General features: G+C 40.7%; 1 protein-coding gene across 1 annotated transcript in view; it reads left to right on the top strand.

The window, feature by feature from the left end:
• Positions 1–26,956, top strand: part of LOC126455676 (ATP-binding cassette sub-family C member 12-like) — a 518,625-nt gene that overhangs the window by 292,677 nt on the left and 198,992 nt on the right. The window contains exons 17-18 of the mRNA XM_050091443.1: positions 18,543–18,685; positions 19,709–19,836. Of these exons, the coding sequence (XP_049947400.1) occupies positions 18,543–18,685; positions 19,709–19,836 (271 nt within the window). The remainder of the gene's footprint in view (positions 1–18,542; positions 18,686–19,708; positions 19,837–26,956) is intronic.

Raw genomic sequence — 26,956 nt, 5'->3', positions numbered from 1 at the left:
ACCCTAGAGTTAACTATTTTATGGCAAGACAGGCAATTTTAATGCATGATAAAAATAATACTTTAATGAATATAATTCATTTCAATTAATAAAAAGCAAGAAAAACACATTTGCAAAAATTAGGCCCATCACATATGTATGTAAACAAAGCTACTAAGTGCAAAGTTCCTAAATCCAGTAAATTAAAATTTGTTTCACAAACAACAATTAAAACAATAAAGGGGTACATTGTACTTAACTTACTGAAAAGGAAAAAAAAACAGTTAAATGAGACTGTTTAAGTTTACTTCACCAAAACATAAACAAAAAGATGACTGTAACTCTACTTTATGATATTTTGATGTTTTCTGGAATAAAAAGCAAAGAAAAGTGAATTCTTTAATGGTAAGTGTGAAAAACAAACTAATACACATATTTAATTAGTTATTGGTATTAAACTAAGTTTTATTTCAGTCTAAGTCACTTATCTGTACAAGAGCACAAAACTCTCACATCTTGCCTGGAATAGAGAAACTGCATTTTGGGTCAGTGAAGTTGAGGACATTATCATTGTTGGCAATGTGTGAATAAAATTCTGTCAGAAAATAATTGTTTTAATAGCTAATATTGTCCCTGCAGTTAATACTGAATATAAAAATAAGAAGAGTGCAGTTATTTTTTATGGCTACAATCATAGAAAGTGAATAACTGACTTTACTAGTGTAGTTTATTATTGTTTATTGCAATTTGAATTCCATGGATCCATTCTTGCATGGTAAAGCATGGACATGAAATGAGTCATAACATGTAGTTCATTAATTCATTTGTTTCCACCAGGACAATAAACAAAGATTAAGAATACAAATTGAAAATAATAATAAAGTAACGCAGTCAGTAAGTTCTAATTACACTCACAAACAGAGATTAAGATGTAATTTTCAGATCTTATCTAAACAGTTTTTTAAAGAGTAAACATGACCATATTCTTGACTTGCAGATCACCAATTAATCTAATTGAAGCAGGAAGATGTATTGAATCAGGAATACACAATAATACATAGTAAATAATCTTAGCTAACTCTGATATAGAATTCTTATAGAGAATATAAACTGTTTTCAAGCAAGAACTCCTTTACCTTACTTTTAAATAGTACTTTATTACCGTGTAGACACTTAATACTACTTGGAAGTGCATTGAAGATTTTGTGATGGGGAATTTTCCATCTTTTTGCACCAGAGACAAATTTTTCAGGTCACATTTCCTTCTTGTGTTGTGATGATGGTATGTTTCATTCGTTTCATATTGAGTAAGGATTGTGAAGCATGAATGTCATGATTGAAAAGAGATATTGTTAAGTAGCTGTTAGTATTCCTATTTGCTTAAAAAGGACGTGACATAACATTCTAGGAGGCACACTACACAAAATTTGGACAACCTTTCTCTGATTTGTAAAGACTTTTTTCAACAGTGGTGAATTGTCCTAGAAGATTATTCCATAACACATAAGCCAAAGTAAGCAGATTTTGAGACACTTATGTCTCCAATTTTGTCAATTATGCAGATGGCAAATGTTGGTGAACTAGGCCTTTTCAGGGTTTACTGGATATGGTGTTCAGCCGGTTACCTAAATGTATGCCCAAGAATATCAATCTACCCTCTGTATCTGCTGGCTCTCACGTGCAATGTGTATCTCCTGTGGGCTTTTGTGACCAGAATGGAAATGAATGTTACTGGTTTTGGACCACTTTTTTTGCTTTGTGATAGATGGCGCTGTAATAGTCGCAAACATATGGCTCACAATTTTAGACATAACAGGTAGGTTTTTTAAATTAAAATACAGAATGTAGGTACATTTGAACATTTTATTTTGGTTGTTCCAATGTGTGGTGAATGACGCTTCATCACTAAATAGAACACGTGAAAAAAATCTGTCATCATCCAGTAATTTCTCTTATGCTCAGTGGCAGAACTGTATATGACGTTCAAAGTTGTCGCCATGCAATTCCTGGTGCATAGAAATATGGTACGGGTGCAATCGGTGTTGATGTAGCATTCTCAACAGCAACGTTTTTGAGATTCCTAATTCTCTGCCAGTTTGTCTGCTACTAATGTGCGGATTAGCCTTGACAGCAACTAAAAAGCACCTCCTTGGGCATCATCATTTGTTGCAGGTCATGGCTGAACACTTCCTGTTTCCTTACATAACGTAACTATCTGGCGAACGGTCCGGACACTTGGATGATCTTGTCCAGGATACCAAGCGGCATACATAGCGCACACACATTGGGCATTTTGGTCACAATAGCCATACATCAAGATGATATAGACCTTTTCCGCAATTGGTAAATGGTCCATTTTAACATGGGTAATGTATCACAAAGCAAATACCGTCCACACTGGCAGGGATGTTATGTGATACCACGTACTTATACGTTTGTGACTATTACAGCACCATCTATCACAAGGCGAAAAAAGTGGTCCAACTAAAATATTCATATTTCTTTACATACATGAATATGTAATAAAAAATGGAGTTCCTATATTAAAAAAACGCAGCTGATATCTGTTTGACCCATGGCAGCGCCATCTACCAGGCCAACCATAGCCCCATCTAGTTTCCCCCTTCAAACTAGACAAATTTTGTTCTTTGTAGTTTTTTCATCTGATGCTTATTTCGTGAGATATTTGGCCCAGTCACTATCAATGGGGCACCCTGTGTGTGTGTGTGTGTGTGCGTGTGTGTGTGTGTGTGTGTGTGTGTGTGTGCGTGCGTCTATATATATAAAAAACAAAGATGAGGTGACTTACCGAATGAAAGCGCTGGCAGGTCGATAGACACACAAACAAACACAAACATACCCACAAAATTCTAGCTTTCGCAACCAACGGTTGCCTCATCAGGAAAGAGGGAAGGAGAGGGAAAGATGAAAGGATGTGGGTTTTAAGGGAGAGGGTAAGGAGTCATTCCAATCCCGGGAGCGGAAAGACTTACCTTGGGGGGAAAAAAGGACAGGTATACACTCGCACACACACACATATCCATCCACACATACAGACACAAGCAGACATATTTAAAGACAAAGAGTTTGGGCAGAGATGTCAGTCGAGGCGGAAGTGTAGAGGCAAAGAAGTTGTTGAAAGACAGGTGAGGTATGAGTGGCGGCAACTTGAAATTAGTGGAGATTGAGGCCTGGCGGATAACGAGAAGAGAGGATATACTGAAGGGCAAGTTCCCATCTCCGGAGTTCGGATAGGTTGGTGTTGGTGGGAAGTATACAGATAACCCGGACGGTGTAACACTGGGCCAAGATGTGCTGGCTGTGCACCAAGGCATGTTTAGCCACAGGGTGATCCTCATTACCAACAAACACAGTCTGCCTGTGTCCATTCATGCGAATGGACAGTTTGTTGCTGGTCATTCCCACATAGAATGCATCACAGTGTAGGCAGGTCAGTTGGTAAATCACGTGGGTGCTTTCACACGTGGCTCTGCCTTTGATCGTGTACACCTTCCGGGTTACAGGACTGGAGTAGGTGGTGGTGGGAGGGTCCATGGGACAGGTTTTGCAACGGGGGTGGTTACAAGGATAGAAGCCAGCGGGTAGGGAAGGTGGTTTGGGGATTTCATAGGGATGAACTAATAGGTTACGAAGGTTAGGTGGACAGCGGAAAGACACTCTTGGCGGAGTGGGGAGGATTTCATGAAAGATGGATCTCATTTCAGGGCAGGATTTGAGGAAGTCGTATCCCTGCTGGAGAGCCACATTCAGAGTCTGGTCCAGTCCCGGAAAGTATCCTGTCACAAGTGGGGCACTTTTGTGGTTCTTCTGTGGGGGATTCTGGGTTTGAGGGGATGAGGAAGTGGCTCTGGTTATTTGCTTCTGTACCAGGTCGGGAGGGTAGTTGCGGGATGCGAAAGCTGTTGTCAGATTGTTGGTGTAATGGTTCAGGAATTCCGGACTGGAGCAGATTCGTTTGCCACGAAGACCTAGGCTGTAGGGAAGGGACCGTTTGATGTGGAATGGGTGGCAGCTGTCATAATGGAGGTACTGTTGCTTGTTGGTGGGTTTGATGTGGACGGTATATATATATATATATATATATATATATATATATATATATATATATATATATATATATATATATATATATATATATATATATATATATATATATATAAAAAAATAGAGGGAAACATTCCACGTGGGAAAAATATATATAAAAACATAGATGATGAGACTTACCAAGCAAAAGCGCTGGCAGGTCGATAGACACACAAACAAACACAAACATACACACAAAATTCTAGCTTTCGCAACCAACAGTTGCTTCGTCAGGAAAGAGGGAAGGAGAGGGAAAGACGAAAGGATGTGGGTTTTAAGGGAGAGGGTAAGGAGTCATTCCAATCCCGGGAGCGGAAAGACTTACCTTAGAGTGAAAAAAGGACGGGTATACACTCACACACACACACACACACACACACACATATCCATCCGCACATACACAGACACAAGCAGACATTTGCAAAGGCAAAAAGTTTGGGCAGAGATGTCAGTCGAGGCAGAAGTAAAGAGGCAAAGATGTTGTTGAAAGACAGGTGAGGTATGAGTGGCGGCAACTTGAAATTAGCGGAGGTTGAGGCCTGGCGGATAACGAGAAGAGAGGATATACTGAAGGGCAAGTTCCCATATCCGGAGTTCTGACAGGTTGGTGTTAGTGGGAAGTATCCAGATTACCCGGACGGTGTAACACTGTGCCAAGATGTGCTGGCCGTGCACTAAGACATGTTTAGCCACAGGGTGATCCGCATTACCAACAAACACTGTCTGCCTGTGTCCATTCATGCGAATGGACAGTTTGTTGCTGGTCATTCCCACATAGAAAGCTTCACAGTGGAGGCAGGTTAGTTGGTAAATCACGTGGGTGCTTTCACACGTGGCTCTGCCTTTGATCGTGTACACCTTCCGGGCTACAGGACTGGAGTAGGTGGTGGTGGGAGGGTGCATGAGACAGGTTTTACACCGGGGGCGTTTGCAAGGGTAGGAGCCAGAGGGTAGGGAAGGTGGTTTGGGGATTTCATAGGGATGGACTAAGAGGTTACGAAGGTTAGGTGGACGGCGGAAAGACACTCTTGGTGGAGTGGGGAGGATTTCATGAAGGATGGATCTCATTTCCGGGCAGGATTTGAGGAAGTCGTATCCCTACTGGAGAGCCACATTCAGAGTCTGATCCAGTCCCGGAAAGTAGCCTGTCACTACTGGGGCACTTTTGTGGTTCTTCTGTGGGAGGTTCTGGGTTTGAGGGGATGAGGAAGTGGCTCTGGTTATTTGCTTCTGTACCAGGTCGGGAGGGTAGTTGCAGGATGCGAAAGCTGTTTTCAGGTTGTTGGTGTAATGGTTCAGGGATTCCGGACTGGAGCAGATTCGTTTGCCATGACGACCTAGGCTGTAGCGAAGGGACCGTTTGATGTGGAATGAGTGGCAGCTGTCATAATGGAGGTACTGTTGCTTGTTGGTGGGTTTGATGTGGACGGACAGCAAAGAGTTGTCTTTAAATATGTCTGCTTGTGTCTGTATATGTGTGGATGGATATGTGTGTGTGTGCGAGTGTATACTCGTCCTTTTTTCCCCCTAAGGTAAGTGTTTCCGCTCCCGGGATTGGAATGACTCCTTACCCTCTCCCTTAAAACCCACATCCTTTCATCTTTCCCTCTCCTTCCCTCTTTCCTGATGAGGCAACAGTTTGTTGCGAAAGCTTGAATTTTGTGTGTATGTTTGTGTTTGTTTGTGTGTCTGTCGACCTGCCAGCACTTTCATTTGGTAAGTCACTACATCTTTGTTTTTAGATATATTTTTCCTACGTGGAATGTTTCCCTCTATAATAACCATATATATGGGAAAAATATATCTACAAACAAAGATGATGTGACTTACCAAACGAAAGCGCTGGCAGGTCGATAGACACACAAACAAACACAAACATACACATGAAGTTCAAGCTTTCACAACAAACTGTTGCCTTATCAGGAGTGAGGGAAGGAGAGGGAAAGGCGAAAGGATGTGAGTTTTAAAGGAGAGGGTAAGGAGTCATTCCAATCCCGGGAGCGGAAAGACTTACCTTAGGGGGAGAAAATAGTATACACTCGCACACACACACACACATATCCATCCGCACATACACAGACGATATATATATATATATATTGTTGAGACAATGTTGGGCAATGGCTGATTTTTCAGGCTGGAGCGGAGGTATGTGATGCTGATATTCCACACATTGGTCATGAACAGTGTGAATAGCCTGTCCAATATAGGCCTTTCCACAATGACAGTGAATTTTATATACTCCAGGCTTTCTCAATACCAAATCATCTTTAACAGATCCAAACAGCACTCTAGTCTTGGCCAAAGCCAGAAAAACACTTTTAATATCATATTTCCTGAGAATTCCAGAAATTTTTGAAGAAATACTTCCAGCAAATGGTAGAAAAGCAACTGATTTACTAGTATCTGGCACTGGTTCCTGTGATGGTCCCTATTGTTAATTGGTCAACTTTTGGATGATAAAACTACTGAGCTGTGTTGCCATGTGTTGACACCAACATACTTTTTATTTAATGATGTATTTTTTTAACAAACTGACAGTGTGGCTGTGGGAAGTCCTCTTTCTCCTATTGTCACCAATCTTTTTATGGAATATTTTGAAGATATTCCACTCAGGACTTCTTCTATTCAACCCACATGTTTTTGGAGATACGCAGATGATATGTTTGGCCACATGGAATGGAAGCCCTTAATCGGTTTCTAGATTATTTTAACTGTCTTCATCCATGCATCAAAATTTTGGATGCAAATTGAAAAAGATGGAAAATTACATTTTTTTGGATAGGAATTCAAGCAGAAATCTACCTTAGATTATAAGACAGAAATATGTGTGTAATTTTGTACATGATTTACTATTTAAAATAAATAACAAGGTACTGGGAGCAAGTACTTCAAATAGACAATTTGATAGGCCAAATACCAAATTGTTATAATTTACAGTGGGTCACAGCTACCAAAAATTATTATTGTATGTTTTAATAAACTTAAATATTTTTTGGAAAACAACTGAATTTTGAAGTAGATTCAGTGGACAGTGTGATATAACTACAACAAGACAATTTCTCGTGTTGCTGTTGTTGGGTCCTGTTAGAAAGCAGAACAGTTGCTATGTTGATGAAATCTGACTCTGAGACACTTTGTCAGGACTAACATTAAATTACTGTTTGTATAATTTTAGCAGCCAGTTAAAAGTGTGAGAACTACTTTACGAAAGAGAATAATGTTACAATTTCTGTCTACTCCATGCTTTCTTACAGTCTACTGCATCCAATTACGAAAATAAAATGTTACTCATGATTTGTTTTCACTCAAGCACATAGTGACACTTTGTTACAAGTTGTGAGTCATGTCATACAGTATCAAGAGTGTTCCACATATTAACAAAGAATTCAAGTCATTCACATTTTCATACATACATGATCAGCCACCATACAGTGCATGGCATAATTTATATCACACCACTGCTAGTAATTCACTTTCCTGTTCCACTTTCATATGGAGCAAGGGAAAAACTACTGTCTGTATGCTTGCATGGGAACCCTAATTTGCCTTTTCTTGTGTTTGTGGTCCTAACACAAGATTTACGTTAGTGGCAATAGGACCATTCTGCATTTAGTTGTTGATTCCACTTCTCTAAACTTTCTCAATAGTGTTTCAAGAAAAGAAAATTGACTTCCCTCCATGGATTCCTGTTTGAGTTCATAGAACATTTTCACAGTACTTGTGTGTTGATCAAACCTACTATTAACTAATCTAGCAGCAAGCTTCTGAATTGCTTCTGTGCTTTCCTTTAAACTGACCTGATAGAGATCCCAAACACTCAAGCAGTACTCAGAATGAGGTTAACAGGTGTTCTATATGCAGTCTCCTCTCATATGAGTTATACTTTCATAGAATTATTCTAATAAGTCAGTCATTTACCTATCCTACAAGCAGCCTCTTGTGCACATTCCATTTCAAATCATTTTGCACATTACACAATGTTATATAATTGATGTGACTTTGTCATACAGCAGACCACTAGTACTGTATTTAAACATTACATGATTGCATTTTGTATCCATCTTATTTAGCTTGCATTTTTTTGTGTCTTGAGCAAGGTGTCATTCACCACACAAATAGAGACTCTGCCTAAGACTTTCTGTATCCTCATAAAGCACTCAATGCTGACACTTTCCTATACACTAAAGTGTCATCAGCAAACAGTTGCAGACTGCTACTAACCATACCCATTAGATTGTTTTTTACATGGAGAACAAGAGTGGTCCTACCACACTTTACTGATAAATTACTTCCATGATATTTATTTCTCATCTTTTTATCCCAGTCACATGCATATTATATGAGGGTAAACCTTATGATTAAACTCTCAAATGTTTATAACATCCTGATAACAATTTCTACAAATGTATTATAATCAAAACATCATTGTCATAGATTTTAAATTTAGCATATCTTAATGTGTACTAGCAATATAATGAAAAGGAAAGTTGCCACTCACCATATAATGGAGATGCTGAGTTGCAGATAGATACAACAAAAAGACATTCACAAATAAATAAAGCTTTCGGCCAGTGAGGCCTTCATCAAAAACAGACAACAGACAAACAGACACACACACACACACACACACACACACACACACACACACACACACACACACACAAACACTCATGCAAACGCAACTGAGACACATGGCTCCAAACATTGCAAGCAGCAGCATAAGTGCATGATGAGAATGGCAACTGGGTGGGGGTAAGGAGAATGCTGGGGCAGGGAGAGGATCGTGGAGGGATAGTAGAGTAGGATTGGTGAACAGTGTAGTTCTGAAAGTTAGACGATGGGCAGCGGTGAGGTAGGAAGAGGGGGCGGGGCAAGCAGTGGAAAAGGACAGAAGTAAAAAGACTGGGTTTGATGGTGGATTGATGGCTGTGTAGTGCTGGAATGGGAACAGGAAAAGAGCTGAATGTGTGAGGACAGTGACTAATGAATGATAAGGCAGAGGTTTATAGGAATGTAGTATGCATTGCAGGGAAAGTTCCCATCTGTGCAATTCAGAAAAGCTGGTGTTGGTGGGTAGGATCCATATGGCACAGGCTGAGGAGCAACCATTGGAATGGAGGATGGCATGTTTGGCATGTGTGCTCAGCAACTGGGTGGTTCACTTGTTTCTTGGCCACAGTTTGTCGGTGGCCATTCATGTGGACAGACAGCTTTTTGGTTGTCATGCCCACATAGAACACAGCACCGTGGTTGCAGCTTAGTTTGTAGATCACATGACTGGTTTCACAGGTAGCCCAGTCTTTCATGGGATAGGTGATGTTTGTGACCATACAGTAGTACTGTATTTATTTGAATCCAAGCTGCACTCGTATCTAAGCCGCACCTAAAAAATGAGACTCAAAATCAAGGAAAAAAAATTTTCTCGAATCTAAGCCGCACCTGAAATTTGAGACTCGAAATTCAAGGAGAGAGAAAAGTTTTAGGCTGCACCTCCCAAATCGAAACAAAGTTGGTCCACTGTAATATAAGACACAATTTAGGTCAAATGACACAGCTACAGTAGTGTGGTTCGAGTCATAAGCTTAGCAGTTAAGCTTTACCAGGTAGCCATTACTATGCATCAGGCGCTCCGTCCATATTTATACGGGTACCCTTCCTTTTTCACGTGCTTCGTCTGGTTTGAATTGATTGCTTATATTTCTTTGATCTGATAAGTGCTGTTCTATTTGTTACAGGTGTTTACGTCACTCTAAGCTGAAACTGCATTATTGTTCTGTGTCAGTGTCATGCATTGTTTCTCGCATTCTGATAATCAGTGTTTACGACCTGTCGCCGCGCCGCTCGCGGTATGGCTTACTTTTGTGCGCCCTACCGCCGCTTCCAAAAAGATGAGGAATCTTCTCATTAGCGAAATAATGGCAAGAGACTGCTATTTGTTGTTACTTACATTGCTGCTTTCTTTGGTAATGATCAACAAGAACCAAATAATAGACTGTGTATAATAGAAGATGTTCTGAACGAGAATTTAGGAAAAAATTTTCTCCGTTTGAAAATCTTTGCAGACGTCTCTTTAGTACATTACATTCTGCACAGAAATTAGAGTCATTTCAGATTTAAAAATATAGTCAGTTGTCGTGCTCCATTTCTGACTGTATCACTATTCGGCGTAAGAATAATACGAATATAAACATGGCAAAAGCTCGTCTTCCACCTTTTTTTAAATTTATTTACTGACGCAGAGGTTTTGGCACCAGTATTTATCTGTGTGCCTACAAAGCATGTCTGTGTAGTGCTACATATATTCGATGGCAGAAGTTAGTTGTGGCGGCACCTACTGACATTTTACAGAACTTCCGCGTACTTTGCACTCGATTCTAAGCTGCAGGCGGTTTTTTGGATTACAAAAACCGGAAAAAAGTGCGGCTTAGATTCGAGTAAATACGGTAGTTTGTGGTGGGAGGATGTATGAGACAGGTCTTGCATCTAGGTCTATTACAGGAGTATGAGCCATGAGATAAGAAGTTGGGAGCAGGGGTTGTGTAAAGATGGATGAGTATATTGTGTAGGTTTGGTGGATGGTGCGGGAGGGGTAGGAAGGATAGAGGGCAGGTCATTTCTCATTTCAGGGCATGGTGAGAGGTGGTCAAAATCCTGGTAGAGAATGTAATTCAGTTGCTCCAGTCCTGGATGGTACTGAGTTACGAGGGGAATGATCCTCTATGGACGGGTGGTGGAATTTTGGTAGGTGGTGGGAGACTGGAAAGATAAGGCACGGGAGATTTGTTTTTGTACAAGGTTGGGGGGATAATTACAGTCCATGAAGGCTACAATGAGACCCTTTGAGAGGGATCGCTCACCATTGCAGATGCAACAATCACCAGCAGCTAGGCTGTATGGAAGGGACTTCGTGGTATGAAATGGGTGGCTGCTGTCAAAATGGAGGTATTGTTGGTGATTGATAGGTTTGATATGGACAGAGGTACTGATGTAGCCATCTTTCACGCAAAGGTCAATCTAGGAAGGTGGCTTGTTGGGTTGAGTAGGACAAGGTGAAGCAAATGGGGGAGAGGTATTTGAGGTTCTGGAGGAATGTGGATAGGTTGTCCTCACCCTTGATCCAGATCTTAAAGATGTCATTAGTGAATCTGAAGCAGGTTAGGATTTTCGGATTCTGGGTGTTTAGGAAGGATTGCTCTGGATGGCCCATGAAAAGGGCCCATCTAGAGAATCCTCCCCCATATATCATTTTCTTTCCTCATTTTCCATCAATTTAAACTTTTTTGTAATTTTCACACGTATTTTTGTGAAATTTTTCGGATGTAATTCTATGTTATTTATGTAATTTTTTGCCTTTTTGCACCACCATGGATCCTTGCTCCTTCCACCTGTGTCAATATAGAAAATTTTCCTTATTCCTTGCCAGAACCCAGTCCCACATACTGTTCACGCTTTCTTGCCTGGCTCATGGAATCCCCCCTCCTCAAATGGCCGTACCATCAAATTACCTGTCTCTAGCTGCCACCCCTCCTTCCATAATGACATCCTTAGTCCTCACCAAAATGGTCCTGCAGAACCATATCAATCATGCCCAAACCTCCTTGCTGTACCTTCTCTACACCTGCAAAATTCTCTAGCTGTAATCCCAAATTCCTGGAACCCATAACACACATTGAAACTCTTGCCCTGCAGGAACTTGAGCAACATGCACAATACCACCTCAGAAAGCTCTCCACATTGCTCACTTCCTACTATCGCCTTGGAGTACCACTGTCCACCACCACTACAATAATCTCCGAACGTCCTCCACATCCCCTCATATCTGACAAACGTGTCTCGCAGACCTACTATACTTACCCCACCATCCAGAACTATCTCCCACTACCATACAGAATACAGAAACTAAACAGGTCCAAAACACAGTCGTGAACCTTTCCTCCAAAAGCCTTAGCCCTGCAGAAATATCAGTCCTTTCCAAAGGCCTCACCTTTTGCCCCACTCCTGAAGTCAATCATGCAGACATTCTCTCCTTCTCCTGGTCCCTACAGTGGAAACACTTATTTGCCACCAATCCTATCAATCAGACTTAACCAAAGACCAATATTGAACCCTGCCTAACTCAGTTCACTCCTCCATCCAACTGTGATGCACCGCCACTACCCTCAAATCAGCTGCTATTTACTTTCCAGACTTTCTCAACCTCTAACCTTGCCTCACCATCATTCCACAAATCCCTCAACATACAAACTAACCTTACATCCACAGAAAGAACCACAGTCAAGTATCTAAAAACTGATCCTGACCTTATAATCCTAACTGCTGACAAAGTTTCCACTACTGTTTTTTTTTTTTAACCGCAAGAGTTGCCAGGGAGAATGACTCTACCAGCTGTCAGATACTTCCACATACAAACCTTGCCACAGTGACTCCATTCCAGAAATCCAGCAGGATCACTAATCACTCCTCAAACCCTTATGCCCATCCCAGAACCTCACCCCAGAGTCCATCACTCTACCCATCCCTCTAACTCCCCGCACTCCTACCTTCTACATGCTTCCTAAAGTCCATAAACCTAACCACTTGGGATGCCCCATTGTGGCTGTTTACTGTGCCCCACTGAGAGAATCTCTGCTTTCATAGACCTATTACCCGAAACCTACCCTCCTATACAAAAGATACCAACCATTTCCTCCACCAACCCTCCACAGTTCCTGTCCCTTTACCACACAATGCCCTGCTTGTCACTATTGATATCACCTCCATTCACACTAACATTCCTAATGCCCATGGCCCTACTGTTATTGAAAACTATCTTTCCCAATGCAGGACAGATTCCAAACAAACAACCTCCTTCCTACTCACCATGACCAAACAAATCCCCACTCACAATTACTTCTCCTTTGAAGGCATTACCTCCAAACAAATCCAGGGTACAGCTATGGGCACCCACATGGAACACCCTATGCCAACCTTTTCATGGGCCATCTAGAGGAATCCTTCGTAAACACCCAGAATCCTAAACCCCTCACCTGGTTCAGATTCATTGATGACATCCTTGCAATCTGGATCTGAGGTGAGGACACCCTATCCACATTCCTCCACAACCTCAAAACTTCTCCTCCATTAGCTTCACTTGGTCTTACTCAATCCAACAAGCCACTTTCATGGATTTTGACCTTCACCTCAAATATGGCTACATCAGAACCTCCATCCATATCAAACCTAGTAGCCACCAGCAATAGCTCCATTTTGCCAACTGCCACCCATTTTATACCAAGAAGTCCCTTCCATACAGCCTACCCACATGTGGTGATCGCATCTGCAGTGACAAGCAGTCCCTCTTGAAATATACCAAGGGTCCTACTCAAACCATCGCAGACTGTAATTATCCTCCCAAACTCGTACAAAGACAGATCTTCCATGCCTTATATTTCCAGTCTCCCACCACCTCCCAAAGTCCCACCATCCAGCCACAGACAAGCATTCCCCGCTCTGCCTGTGAGTAGTTATGTGGCTGCTCCTTCAGCAAGGTCCGAGCAGGCACACGGGGGGAGGGGTTTATTAGTTATTGGGAGCTCCAACGTTAGGCGGGTGATGGAGCCCCTTATGGAAATAGCGGGAAGGTCGGGGAAGAAGGCCAGTGTTCACTCTGTCTGCTTGCTGGGGGGTCTCATCCGAGATGTGGAGGAGGCCCTACCGGCGGTGATAGAGAGCACTGGGTGCACCCGACTGCAAATTGTTGCTCATGTCGGCACCAGTGACTCCTGCCGTCTGGGTTCAGAGGTCATCCTCAGTTCGTACAGGCGGTTGGCGGAATTGGTGAAGGTGGAAAGCCTCGCTCGCGGGGTGAAATCAGAGCTAACTATTTGTAGTATTGTTTCCAGAACCGATCGTGGTCCTCTGGTTTGGAGCCGAGTGGAAGGCTTAAACCAGAGGCTCAGACGATTCTGCGGAGATCTGGGGTGCAAATTTCTCGACCTCTGCTATCGGGTGGAGAAATGTAGGGTCCCCCTGAATAGGTCAGGCATGCACTACACGCCGGAAGCGGCTACAAGGGTAGCGGAGTACGTGTGGAGTGCACATGGGGGTTTTTTAGGTTAGAGAATCCCCTCCCTAGGCCCGACAAGACGCCTCCTGAGACGCAGCAAGGTAGGAGTAGGCAAAATGCAACAGGGAATAACAATATTAATATGCTAATAGTAAACTGCAGGAGCGTCTACAGAAAGGTCCCAGAACTGCTCTCATTAATAAACGGTCACAACGCTCATATAGTACTAGGGACAGAAAGTTGGCTGAAACCAGACGTAAATAGTAATGAAATCCTAAACTCATATTGGAATGTATACCACAGAGACAGGCTGGACAGTGAAGGGGGAGGCGTGTTTATAGCGATAAGAAGTGCAATAGTATCGAAGGAAATTGATGGAGATCCGAAATCTGAAATGATTTGGGTGAAGGTCACGGTTAAAGCAGGCTCAGACATGGTAATTGGATGTCTCTATAGGCCTCCTGGCTCAGCAGCTGTTGTGGCTGAGCACCTGAAGGATAATTTGGAAAATATTTCGAGTAGATTTCCCCACCATGTTATAGTTCTGGGTGGAGATTTTAATTTGCCGGATATAGACTGGGAGACTCAGACGTTCATAACGGGTGGCAGGGACAAAGAATCCAGTGAAATTTTTTTAAGTGCTTTATCTGAAAACTACCTTGAGCAGTTAAACAGAGAACCGACTCGTGGCAATAACACATTAGACCTTCTGGTGACAAACAGACCCGAACTATTTGAAACAGTTAACGCAGAACAGGGAATCAGCGATCATAAAGCGGTTACGGCATCGATGATTTCAGCCGTAAATAAGAATATTAAAAAGGGTAGGAAGATTTTTCTGTTTAGAAAAAGTGACTGACAAAAAGCAGATTTCAGAGTACCTGTTGGCTCAACACAAAAGTTTTGTCTCAAGTACAGATAGTGTTGAGGATCAGTGGACAAAGTTCAAAACTGTCGTACATAATGCGTTAGATGAGTATGTTCCAAGCAAGATCGTAAGAGATGGAAAAGAGCCACCATGGTACAACAACCGAGTTAGAAAACTGCTGCGGAAGCAAAGGGAACTTCACAGCAAACATAAACATAGCCAAAGCCTTGCAGACAAACAAAAATTACGCGAAGCGAAATGTAGTGTGAGGAGGGCTATGCGAGAGGCGTTCAATGAATTCGAAAGTAAAGTTCTATGTACTGACTTGGCAGAAAATCCTAAGAAATTTTGGTCTTATGTCAAAGCGGTAGGTGAATCAAAACAAAATGTCCAGACACTCTGTGACCAAAATGGTACTGAAACAGAGGATGACAGACTAAAGGCCGAAATACTAAATGTCTTTTTCCAAAGTTGTTTCACAGAGGAAGATTGCACTGTAGTTCCTTCTCTAGATTGTCGCACAGATGACAAAATGGTAGATATCGAAATAGACGACAGAGGGATAGAGAAACAATTAAAATCGCTCAAAAGAGGAAAGGCCTCTGGACCTGATGGGATACCAGTTCGATTTTACACAGAGTAAGCGAAGAAACTTGCCCCCCTTCTTGCAGCGGTGTACCGTAGGTCTCTAGAAGAGCGTAGCATTCCAAAGAATTGGAAAAGGGCACAGGTCATCCCCGTTTTCAAGAAGGGACGTCGAGCAGATGTGCAGAACTATAGACCTATATCTCTAACGTCGATCAGTTGTAGAATTTTGGAACACATATTGTGTTCAAGTATAATGACTTTTCTGGAGACTAGAAATCTACTCTGTAGGAATCAGCATGGGTTTCGAAAAAGATGGTCATGTGAAACCCAGCTCGCGCTATTCGTCCACAAGACTCAGAGGGCCATAGACTCAGGTTCACAGGTGGATGCTGTGTTTCTTGACTTCCGCAAGGCGTTCAATACAGTTCCCCACAGTCGTTTAATGAACAAAGTAAGAGCATATGGACTATCAGACCAATTGTGTGATTGGATTGAGGAGTTCCTAGATAACAGGATGCAGCATGTCATTCTCAATGGAGAGAAGTCTTCCGAAGTAAGAGTGATTTCAGGTGTGCCGCAGGGGAGTGTCATAGGACCGTTGCTATTCACAATATACATAAATGACCTTGTGGATGACATCGGAAGTTCACTGAGGCTTTTTGCAGATGATGCTGTGGTGTATCGAGAGGTTGTAACAATGGAAAATTGTACTGAAATGCAGGAGGATCTGCAGCGAATTGACGCATGGTGCAGGGAATGGCAATTGAATCTCAATGTAGACAAGTGTAATGTGCTGCAAATACACAGAAAGATAGATCCTTTATCATTTAGCTACAAAATAGCAGGTCAGCAACTGGAAGCAGTTAATACCATAAATTATCTGGGAGTACGCATTAGGAGTGATTTAAAATGGAATGATCATATAATGTTGATCGTCGGTAAAGCAGATGCCAGACTGAGATGCATTGGAAGAATCCTAAGGAAATGCAATCCGGAAACAAAGGAAGTAGGTTACAGTACGCTTGTTCGCCCACTGCTTGAATACTGCTCAGCAGTGTGGGATCCGTACCAGATAGGGTTGATAGAAGATATAGAGAAGATCCAACGGAGAGCAGTGCACTTCGTTACAGGATCATTTAGTAATCGCGAAAGCGTTACGGAGATGATAGATAAACTCCAGTGGAAGACTCTGCAGGAGAGACACTCAGTAGCTCGGTACGGGCTTTTGTCAAAGTTTCGAGAACATACCTTCACCGAAGAGTCAAGCAGTATATTGCTCCCTCCTACGTATATCTCGCGAAGAGACCATGAGGATAAAATCAGAGAGATTAGAGCCCACACAGAGGCATACCGACTATCCTTCTTTCTATGAACAGTACGAGACTGGAATAGAAGGGAGAACCGATAGAGGTACTCAAGGTACCCTCCGCCACACACCGTCAGGTGGCTTGCGGAGTATGGATGTAGATGTAGATGTAGACTCAGTACCACCCAGGACTCGAGCAACTGAATTACAGTCTCTGTCAGGGTTTTGACTCTCTCTCGTCATATCCTGAAATGAGAAATGTCCTGCCCACTATCCTTCCCACCCCTCTGACAGTGGTTTTCCAGCATCCACCAAACCTACACAATATACTCGTCCATCCTTGCACATCCCCTGCTCCCAACCCCTTACCTTGTGGCTCATACCGTTCTAAGAGACCTGTCCCTTAAGTCCTCCCACGACAACCTACTCCAGTCCAGTCACAAACATCACATATCCCATCAAAGGCAGGGCTACCTGTGAAACCAGTCAGATCCACAAGCTAAGCTGCAACCACTGTGCTGCATTCTGTGTGGGCATGACAACCAGTAAGCTGTCTGTTCACATGAATGGCCACTGAAAAATTGCGACCAAGAAACAAGTGGACCACCCTGTTGCTGAGCATGCTGCCAAACATGACATCCTTCATTTCAATGACTACTATACATCCTGTTACATATGGATCCTTCCCACCAACACCAGCTTTCCTGAATTGCACAAGTGGGAACTTTCCCTGCAATACATCCTACATTCCCTTAACCCTCCTGGCCTCAACCTTCATTAGTCGCTGTCCTCACCCATGCAGCCCCTTTCCTGTTTCCATTCCAGTACTACACAGCCATTATTCCACCATCACACCCAGTCTTTTTACTTCTCTCCTTTTCTGCTACTCCTTCCTTCCCCCTCCCCCCCCCCCCTCCTCCTTTACCAATCCCCTGCCCTCAATCTAACCTGCAGCACTACAAGCACTACACTGTCCGCCACCCCTACCATACCATCACTCCCCCTCCCCCTCCCTGCCCAGTCTCCTCCTCACCCCCACCCAGTCACCACTCCCTTCATGCACTTGTGCTGCTGCTTGCAGTGTGGTTTCACTTGCCTGAGACTGTAGTTGTGCACTTGAGCTGTGTTTGCATGAGTATGTGTGTGTGTGTGTGTGTGTGTGTGTGTGTGTGTGTGTGTGTGTGTGTGTGTGTGTGTGTGTGTGTGTCCTATTTTTGATGAAGGTGAGTGGCAACTTTTCTCTTCATAATATTGTTACATTCCACCCTGGCATTTTCTATTGTTTAATACCTGCTAGTCTACACAATAATTTCTAAGGTGAAATGATGTGCTTTCTGTTATTGCTCCAAATATATCAAAACTAACCCATTTTTTGCTGCAGATTTGTTATTTATAACTTTTTCCTCATGTGATACATGGGATAAACTCTGTTAAAACAGATTATTGTTTCTTTTCATATATTACTCAGTCCCACATAGTAAATGGCTACCAGCTGTTCAGACCACTGAATAACTGAGTTTCAATGTAGCATCATGATGTAAAATCGCAATACAACAATTGTTGTACAAGTGTAGTAAGTTACATGGCTTTTTTATTTTATTTTATTTATTTTATTATTTTTTATTTTATTTCATTTTTTTAATTTACAGTTTCTTACCCGGTGTGACATCATATATGTCTTGAAAAATGGAAAGATAATTGCGAGCGGACAACATGAACAACTAATAAATTCTTGTAATTATTATGCAGATTTGCTGACACTTTATATGGACAGCACACAAAATATTCAGGGGTAAGTCATTTGCTTGTAAGGAAATTGATTAAACTTGGTGTATGCTACCTTAAATTGAAATGTTATTTAATGCAACCTTCACTAAAGCTAAAAAGATATCTCCATAGTGAAAGGAAGCCAGGATTTCATATTTAGGTTTCCAATTACTTTCTTAATAAATTATGCTCCTAAAATTAAGACCCTCACACCCCTTGGTCTTGAAATTTAAATGACATACTTAGTTGTATTGAGAACTAACTGTGGAGACTAAGATTCTAGTAGAAATGGGAAAGGTACATGCTAGATTATAACACAAAGGTAAGATCTAGAAGCAAATCACAAGCTACAAATGGAAATGAAAAGACATGTGTACAAGTATCTGAATGGAGGAAGGACTCTAAGGACAAGGCCTAGGGGTAACTGAAGACAAAAGCAGGTTTTAATCACAAATGAGCAAAGAAATATAAATAAACATGAACCAAAAACAACAGACAGTAGGGAAGGTAAATTGTCTTTGAGGTGAGAAAAAGTGGCGTAGAAACCAACAAATCCAATAAGAGTAAAAACCCTAAGATAAGCTATTTTGTTGATACTGCATCAAGGCAGACTATTTTTTTCATCAAGAGCCAGGTCATCCACTAAAAAGAATGTAAGGTTCTTCAGAAAATTAAACAATTTAGCTTCATCAATATGCTACATAGTAAATACATTGTACATAAGTACGAGTAGTATCTGAACCTGACAGTTCAAAAACTCTTGCAAATTCTGTCTGTAGATATGTGGGAGTTACTGGATTGCCGTAATCATATCATAAGGTATCTGTAATTCTGTCTCTAAAAGTCAAAATAAATACTGATCAATATGAAATTGGTTATCAGAGAAGCATGCTGAGACACTGTGAAAGGAAGTATTGTATGTCAAATGAGTTCCGTGAACTAGAGTAGTATAGCAGTTGTATTTAATATTACTAAATTTCAATAACAACTTTTATTATTTTTGTTTAATACTAACATCTGGTCAGTCTAAGTATCCTTTCTCTCTTAGGCTCCAGAGCTATGACAGTGTTTCAACATTGTCATCTGATGTATTCAAGACATCAAGCAACCTGAACAGCAGTTTGAGCAGTGTCACAACAGCATGTGATGATGAAGTTGCAGCACTCACTGGTGAAGGTAGAATTTAAATTCTTCAGTACCTTCAAATGTTCAAGAACAAGCTCTGAAAGGAACAGTTGGATGGATGGTATTGAAATCTTCTGCTGATATTCATCCAGCTGTTCTCTTTCCACACTAGAATATTTGTAAATTCAGTTAACCTGATCCAGAAATCCATCTTTCTCAGCAGTCAGTCACAACACATTGCATATTTTAAATAACTTTTCCTTAATTTTATAGAACTGAAGTCATGTTGATGTCTACTACTCCTGTATGCAAATTAAAGGCAAATGCAAGTAACTGTTCTGCTTGAGGGATGAATCCCAATCTAATGTAAAGCTTATTCCCTCTGATTGTTAGTAAACCTTCTTCAAGAAAAAGAAATAACATTTTTTTGTTTTAATTGCTATAACCTTGGGATGTCCAACATCAAAGGTGGCAGGAAGAAAACTTCCTGCTACAGTTATTTAGTTGTGCTTGGTGGCAGACCTGCATGCTGTGCAACCTTATGTAAACACAGCACAGGACTGTAAAACACGCATAATGTCGGCAACATAAAATAAGATCAGTAATAAAAATTTATTAAGCTTTTGTACAGAGTAATACTCAGATTATAGCATTGAAAAATGCATGACTCAGTATCCAAAGTCCAACATGCTGATTATCCTAACACATCGAAAATAATTAACAAATTTTGCAGGAGAGCTTCTGTGAAGTTTGGAAGGTAGCAGATGAGCTACTGGCAGAATTGGAGCTGTGAGGACAGGTCGTGAGTCATGCTTGGGTATCTCAGATGGTAGAGCATGAAAGGAAAAGTTTCCGAGTTCGAGTCTTCGTCTGGCACACAGTTAATCTACCAGAAAGTTTCCAATTTAAAAAGGTTTACCAGAACTGCTGCATTTTATACTACATTGTTCTGGCACTAACTAATAACTTCACTAAACACTCATCATGGGACCAAGGACCGAGCGAGGTGGCGCAGTGGTTAGCACACTGGACCCGCATTCGGGAGGACGATAGTTCAATCCCGCGTCCGGCCATCCTGATTTAGGATTTCCGTGATTTCCCTAAATTGCTCCAGGCAAATGCTGGGATGGTTCCTTTGAAAGGGCAAGGCCGACTTCCTTTCCCATCTTTCCCTAATCTGATGAGACCGATGACCTCGCTGTTTGGTCTCTTCCCCCAAAACAACAACAACAACATGATGATGATTACTCATAAGTAGGATATGCTATTATGGTGGCACTTGATGATGGAGTGGGCTAATGTAGACTAGAACCGTAGCACTCTAGGCACCTTCACGTGAATTCGTCAGATTTGAACCGGAACTGAACTCGATGTGGACTGATGAGTGGAGTAATGCAATCATTAGCACACTGGAATCACATCTGGGAGGATGACAGTTCAAGCTCACATCTGGCCATCCTAATTTAGGTTTTCTGTGATTTCCCTAAATCTGTCTGAGCTCATACTCCATCTCTAATCAACTCACTGTTGATGGAATGTTAAACACTCATCTCCTCCTCCTCCTCCCCAATGTGGACTGAATGAGAGTGACTTTGCATCACTATTTGTTATGCAATTGGTGGGTGCAGACATGTTGCTCCCCATGGCATGTACACATGGCATGTGCCCATGGCACCAGGGTAAACCCACACAAAACCCCAGTGAGGAGACAATCTGTGAAGTGTTATATCTCTCAATCTCTATAGGCTTTTCTGTGGGGTGAGGCTCAATGTTCACCTTCACCAGAATGTCACTGGTTGGCCACAGTTGGAGCTCACTGCTGGAGGCAAAACTGGGGGAAACTGCTAGCTGCATCTGGAGGTCCCCAGGTGAGTGGCTGTACTGTAGTCTTCTGAGTCTGAAAAAGAAAATAGCCCATGAGTTGTTCCTACATGTCAATGAGTGCATTCTGGCCAGATGTTATTCCTGTGATGCGTTCAAAAAAAAAAAAAATGGTTCAAATGGCTCTGAGCACTATGGGACTTAACATCTGAGGTCATCAGTCCCCTAGAACTTAGAACTACTTAAACCTAACTAACCTAAGGACATCACACACATCCATGCCCGAAGCAGGATTCGAACCTGTGACCGTAACGACACCTTGTTGATGTTTTATTCTAAATGTTGCATTGCTTAGGTACTGAATGATTGTACCATGTACCTAAGATTTCTTACACTTCTACACATTGTAATGAGTGCTGGATCATTTATTTTAAAATATTTTTGTCTTGACTCTTGTTGAAGTTTTAGCTGTGTATGCACAAGTGGCTTTACAATTTACCTTTAACTGTGATTCAGTCTTCAATGTAGTTTCTCTGCTGAAATCTGGCATCATGCAGAGTGGCTCTGCTCTGAGAGAGAGAAAAAAATCAATGAAATTAAATAATCGTATGGCAATTTCAGCCAGGAGACTTCATATGGGTTTTTTCAGCCACCTAGTGCAAGTCTTTTTATTTGGTGCCACTTCAGTGACTTGTATGTCAATGATGATGAAATGGTGATGAGGACAATGCAACATCCAGTCTCCAAGCAGATAAAATCTCTGACCCAGGTAGGAATCAAACTGTGTCCCCCCTCACATGGCTGTCAGCCACACTGACTATTCAGCTTCTCCATAAGTACATTGGCTTCATGATGAAATGGTGCAGCTTTGTATTGTGAAATGCTATTCCCTTCAAAAAAAAAAAAAATTCCATAGTTGAAAACTGAGTGTCATTGTCCAAACAAAGCCTGAATCATTCCCATTGATGACATTTAATTGCAAATGAAAATTTTGATAATGCATCAATGATGATGATGAGCCAGTATCTTCCTAAAAAATGGCACTGAAAAATTGACGTGTAGATGTGAAGATGGTTTTGATGCCTGTTCCCATGGCAAATATTCTTGAGGAGGAGGTGACTGGCATTTTTGTTATCAGTGGCATTTAGGTAGGACCACTTCTATGTCCTGATCTATATTTTTCCAGTAGCAATGTTCTTTGGAAATGCACTTAGTATGTACTATGCCCCAGTGGTATTGACAGAACACTTGGAGTACTATGGATTTAAGTACCTCAGGAGTTACCTTCATGTTTTTCTGGATTCTGAATGTACTAGAATAATACCCTTGTACACTGTGAGTGCTTGTCTCATATTCCAGAAAGATATAATTTCAAACTTATCAATTTTCTGTCAGTAGGCCACTCCATCTGAATGTACTGTTTAGTATTATGGGGCCTGGGTGTGTTGTCCTCATCACCATTTAATGATAAAACTGAATTATTTGGCACAAGCTATGCAATAAAATTAGAATTTGATGGGAAATTTTCCACAGCATCTTGACTAACTAAATATAAAGGAAAATACACTTGCTGAAGAATCAACATTTTTGTCCTGCCCCATAAGCAGTTCTGAAAGCAAATCTGCTGTGTTTTTCAGAAGAATTTAATGTAATTTGATCCACAGTTATTATCTCACAAAAGTAACACTCAGTGCTTCAGTCACTGAGGTGCCCAGAAGGAAAAGTATTGTTTGGTCCAAAGTTAGCCACAAAAGGCTTGTGGTTCATAAAGAGTGTGAATTTATGATCTTAAATCTATTTGTTTAATTTTTGCATAACAAAAATAATCACAAAAGTCTTCTTATCAATGTGACTGTAGTTTCTTTGAGCAACAGTCTGAGTTTTTTATGTGTACGGTATTGGCCATTGAGATTCAAGTTGCGAATGTGATAAAACAGTGGCTTTGCTGTATATCAAATCATCAGCTTCTCTTGTTATCCTTTTATGTGTATCATATGTCTTGAGAAATTTAGCATCAAGCAAACTTTGCTTTATTAAATCCACGGTGCCATTTGTTGTTCCAGTTACACTTTGTGTCCTTGTGTAATAATTTCTGTAGTGTTCTACTTATGGAAGAAGCATGTTTGATAAAGTTCTTAATTCAGCACATAACTGCTTGATGCCTTTAGGAAGCAGAAGGTTTTTTATTGCTTCAATATGTAGAAGTGTTGCCTTGATGCTGTATTCAGACAAAATGTGTCCTAAGTACTGCACTTCATGCTGGAAGAAGATGCACTTGTCTTTATAACATTTCAAATGTGTGGCTTGCAAAATTTTGAAGACAGATTCCAAATTATGTAACAACTCATCTGGAGTTATTCCTGAGACAGTGATGTTGTCAAGATAGTTTGTAGCATTTTGAGCATTCTTAATTGTTCTAAATGTTGCTGGAACAAACTGAATACTCTGTCTAATCCAGATTGTAATCCTTTTTACCAATATAGACCAAACAGATTATTGATAACCAGAACCTTTGTGTTTCATTCTCCAATAGTATTTGTAAATACGCCTTCTTGAAATCAGGTTTTGCAAAGTAAACTTCACCAAATAATTTTGGTGTTAGTTCTTCTGGCTTCAGAATCAGATGAGAATCAATAATGGATTGTGTCTCCACAGATCCTTAATGTGCTATTTGGTTTCTGTACTACCAGAACTCTCATTGCCTGTTGGCTACTAGCTATACATTCTATGATATCATTTTGTTCCAGGTCATCGGTTCCTGTCTGATTTTACCATTTTATGCAAAGGAAATATTGTATGTTTTGCAAAATTTTGCCACTGCATTCAGCTTCAACATGATGTGTGACTTGTAGTTCTTAGTGCTGCTTGTTGCTTGTGAAAAAGTGTTGTTAAATTGTTGCAACAGTGTTTATACTTTTTCTGTTGGAACATCAGTCTGAATCAGATTTGGTATCTTATGAACTGTGAAGCCTAGAGTGTTAAAAGATCAAATCCTGGAAAATTTGTTGCATTCAGGAATTAACATCTAAGAACCTTGCTTGTTTGGTAAATTACTTGTAAGCCACTTCCATTGTAAATTGAACTTTGTGGACTCTGCTAGTCGCTGTCACTAAATAGTGAACTCTGGAACTTTTTTAGTTTTTGCAGCCCTAATTGGTGGTATACCTGTTCATTAATTGTTCAAATTGAAAAGCCTGTGTCAATTTGAAATTTTAGTAACACTTTGTTTGCTCTAAGTGCTACAGTTAAAACTTTAACAGTCATAGAAAACATTGCATTCACATTATGTTTTGTGTGTGGAAGATTGTTTATTTGTTCATGTTCTTTGTGAACATCACACCAAATTTTGTTCTTAATCACTCTTGTACACCCAGTTGTCTTGTGTCATTGCCTTATGTGCTTTGTATGGCAGACTTCTTCTGTGTGCCATGTCTTGTGACAATAACTGTGTTTAGCATCTTGAAGGAAATAATTTTTCAATGAGTCATTAACTCTAAAGCATGCACAAGATTTTAATTTTGTCTTACTAGATCTGTTTATGGATAGTAGTGTCCATAAGACCTGTATTTTCCACATATGGCTACACATGTCACAAGGCCTTGACAGTTGCCAGTGCATTGTAAAAATATCATCATCATCACAATGTATTATCTCGGCTCATATTTGCGTCCATTTGTGTGCCCATATTAATAGCAGACAGCCTTGCAAAGACATATTGATTAAGCTAAGCAGGTGCTTGCTTAATTTAGTGTTGGTAAATGTATGAATAGGATACCTTCAATTAAAGAGTCTACATATGAATTTTCACACTGATTATTTTTGCACTGAAATTTACACTCTGTAATTAGGCCATGTATCTGTGCTATCAACTTTTTATAGCCTTGATATTGTTTCTTTAAACATGGCCTGTGACTCAAAATACATTTCAAGTTTATTCTGAATTTTGAAGTAGGTAAATCAGTCTTTGAAATAATTTCTGGAACACTGTGTACATGTCAGGCCTGGAATTGGCAATAAGAAAAGCTCAGCATTGTGTGACATGAGATATTGTTTCAGTCTTGAAATATAGGCCTGGTAGCCTTATAATTTCTCATCAAACCCTGGAATGGGTGGTGGCAGCAGGCTAATTTGTGCTGAGCCAGCTTCCTTCTTTTCGTCTAGTTTCACCATGTCTTAGAGTTGCTACAGTAATAGGATAATAGGCTGCAGTACATCTGCTTGAAACTGTGTTGTGTCTGAAAAATATAACTCAAAACAGTGTGTGAAAGTCCTTAAGTTCTTCCTGGAAAAATAGGGAATTATCAGTATAGTTAAAAAAAAAGTCAAAGACCCACATAATGAAAGTATTGCTGCAAAAGCATTTCAGAAATGTAATCATGAAATGAGTTAAAAGTCCAAGCTTTTCCCTTTTGCTGTTTATGAGTCTTTGGAAAATCTATTGTTTACCTCATCACTATTTCTGATTGGTGTGAATTCCTACTTTTATCTCATCACCACTTGTAACATAGTATTCGTCAAAACCTTAGAATGCCCAACATCACAGGTTGCAGATTGTGTACTCCCAACTACAGATATTTATTTGCTGTGCAGGGTGACTGGTCTGCACGCTACACAGGATTCTAAAACACTCATAACATGAGCAACAAAAAATAAGATCAGTAATAAGTATTTATTAAGCTTGCATGAAAAATAATATTCAGCTTTTAGTGTTGACAGATGTATGGCTTGACATATGAAGTCCAGTGTGCTGACTAACCCAACATGTTGGAGATAACTATCTAATCTGAAAATGCTCAGCAAGACTGTTGTATTTGATAGTACTCTATTCTTTGTGTGTCTAATGCTTCCCTAGACACTTCTTGTTGATCAGTACAACAATTACTCATAAGTAACAGTTGCTATTATGGCAGAAATTCAAGATAACATCAGCTAATGTAGACAGAACTGCAGCACTGTGGGCATTCGAATATGAACTCAGCATGAACTGCACCAAATGTGATATTCTAGGCTTCACAATTCATGATGGAGTGAATCAGTTTTATACTGAACTTCCGACCAAAAAAGCTACACTCACTATTGCAAAAATGTGACAATATTTTCTTCAGAAGCAACAAGTACTCAATGTGAACTGGATGAGAGTCAACACTATTTATCGCATAACTGACAGAATAATCTTGCATCTGTGAAGAGGAAAGCAGTTCCAAATATCAGTGATGCCTGTCGCAGCTGATATCACTAATGGTGGATGAATCTGATGCTTTGACAGTCTTTTAGCAAAATCAGAAATGGGCCCCATATTATGAGTGCCATCTAGACAATAATAGAATGGGACTCAGTGTGGCACCATGGC

Source organism: Schistocerca serialis, chromosome 2 (assembly GCF_023864345.2).
Source record: "Schistocerca serialis cubense isolate TAMUIC-IGC-003099 chromosome 2, iqSchSeri2.2, whole genome shotgun sequence".
NCBI lineage: Eukaryota > Metazoa > Arthropoda > Insecta > Orthoptera > Acrididae > Schistocerca > Schistocerca serialis.
The sequence above is the reverse complement of the archived record's forward strand: the minus strand, read 5'-3'. Positions and strand labels throughout refer to the sequence as shown.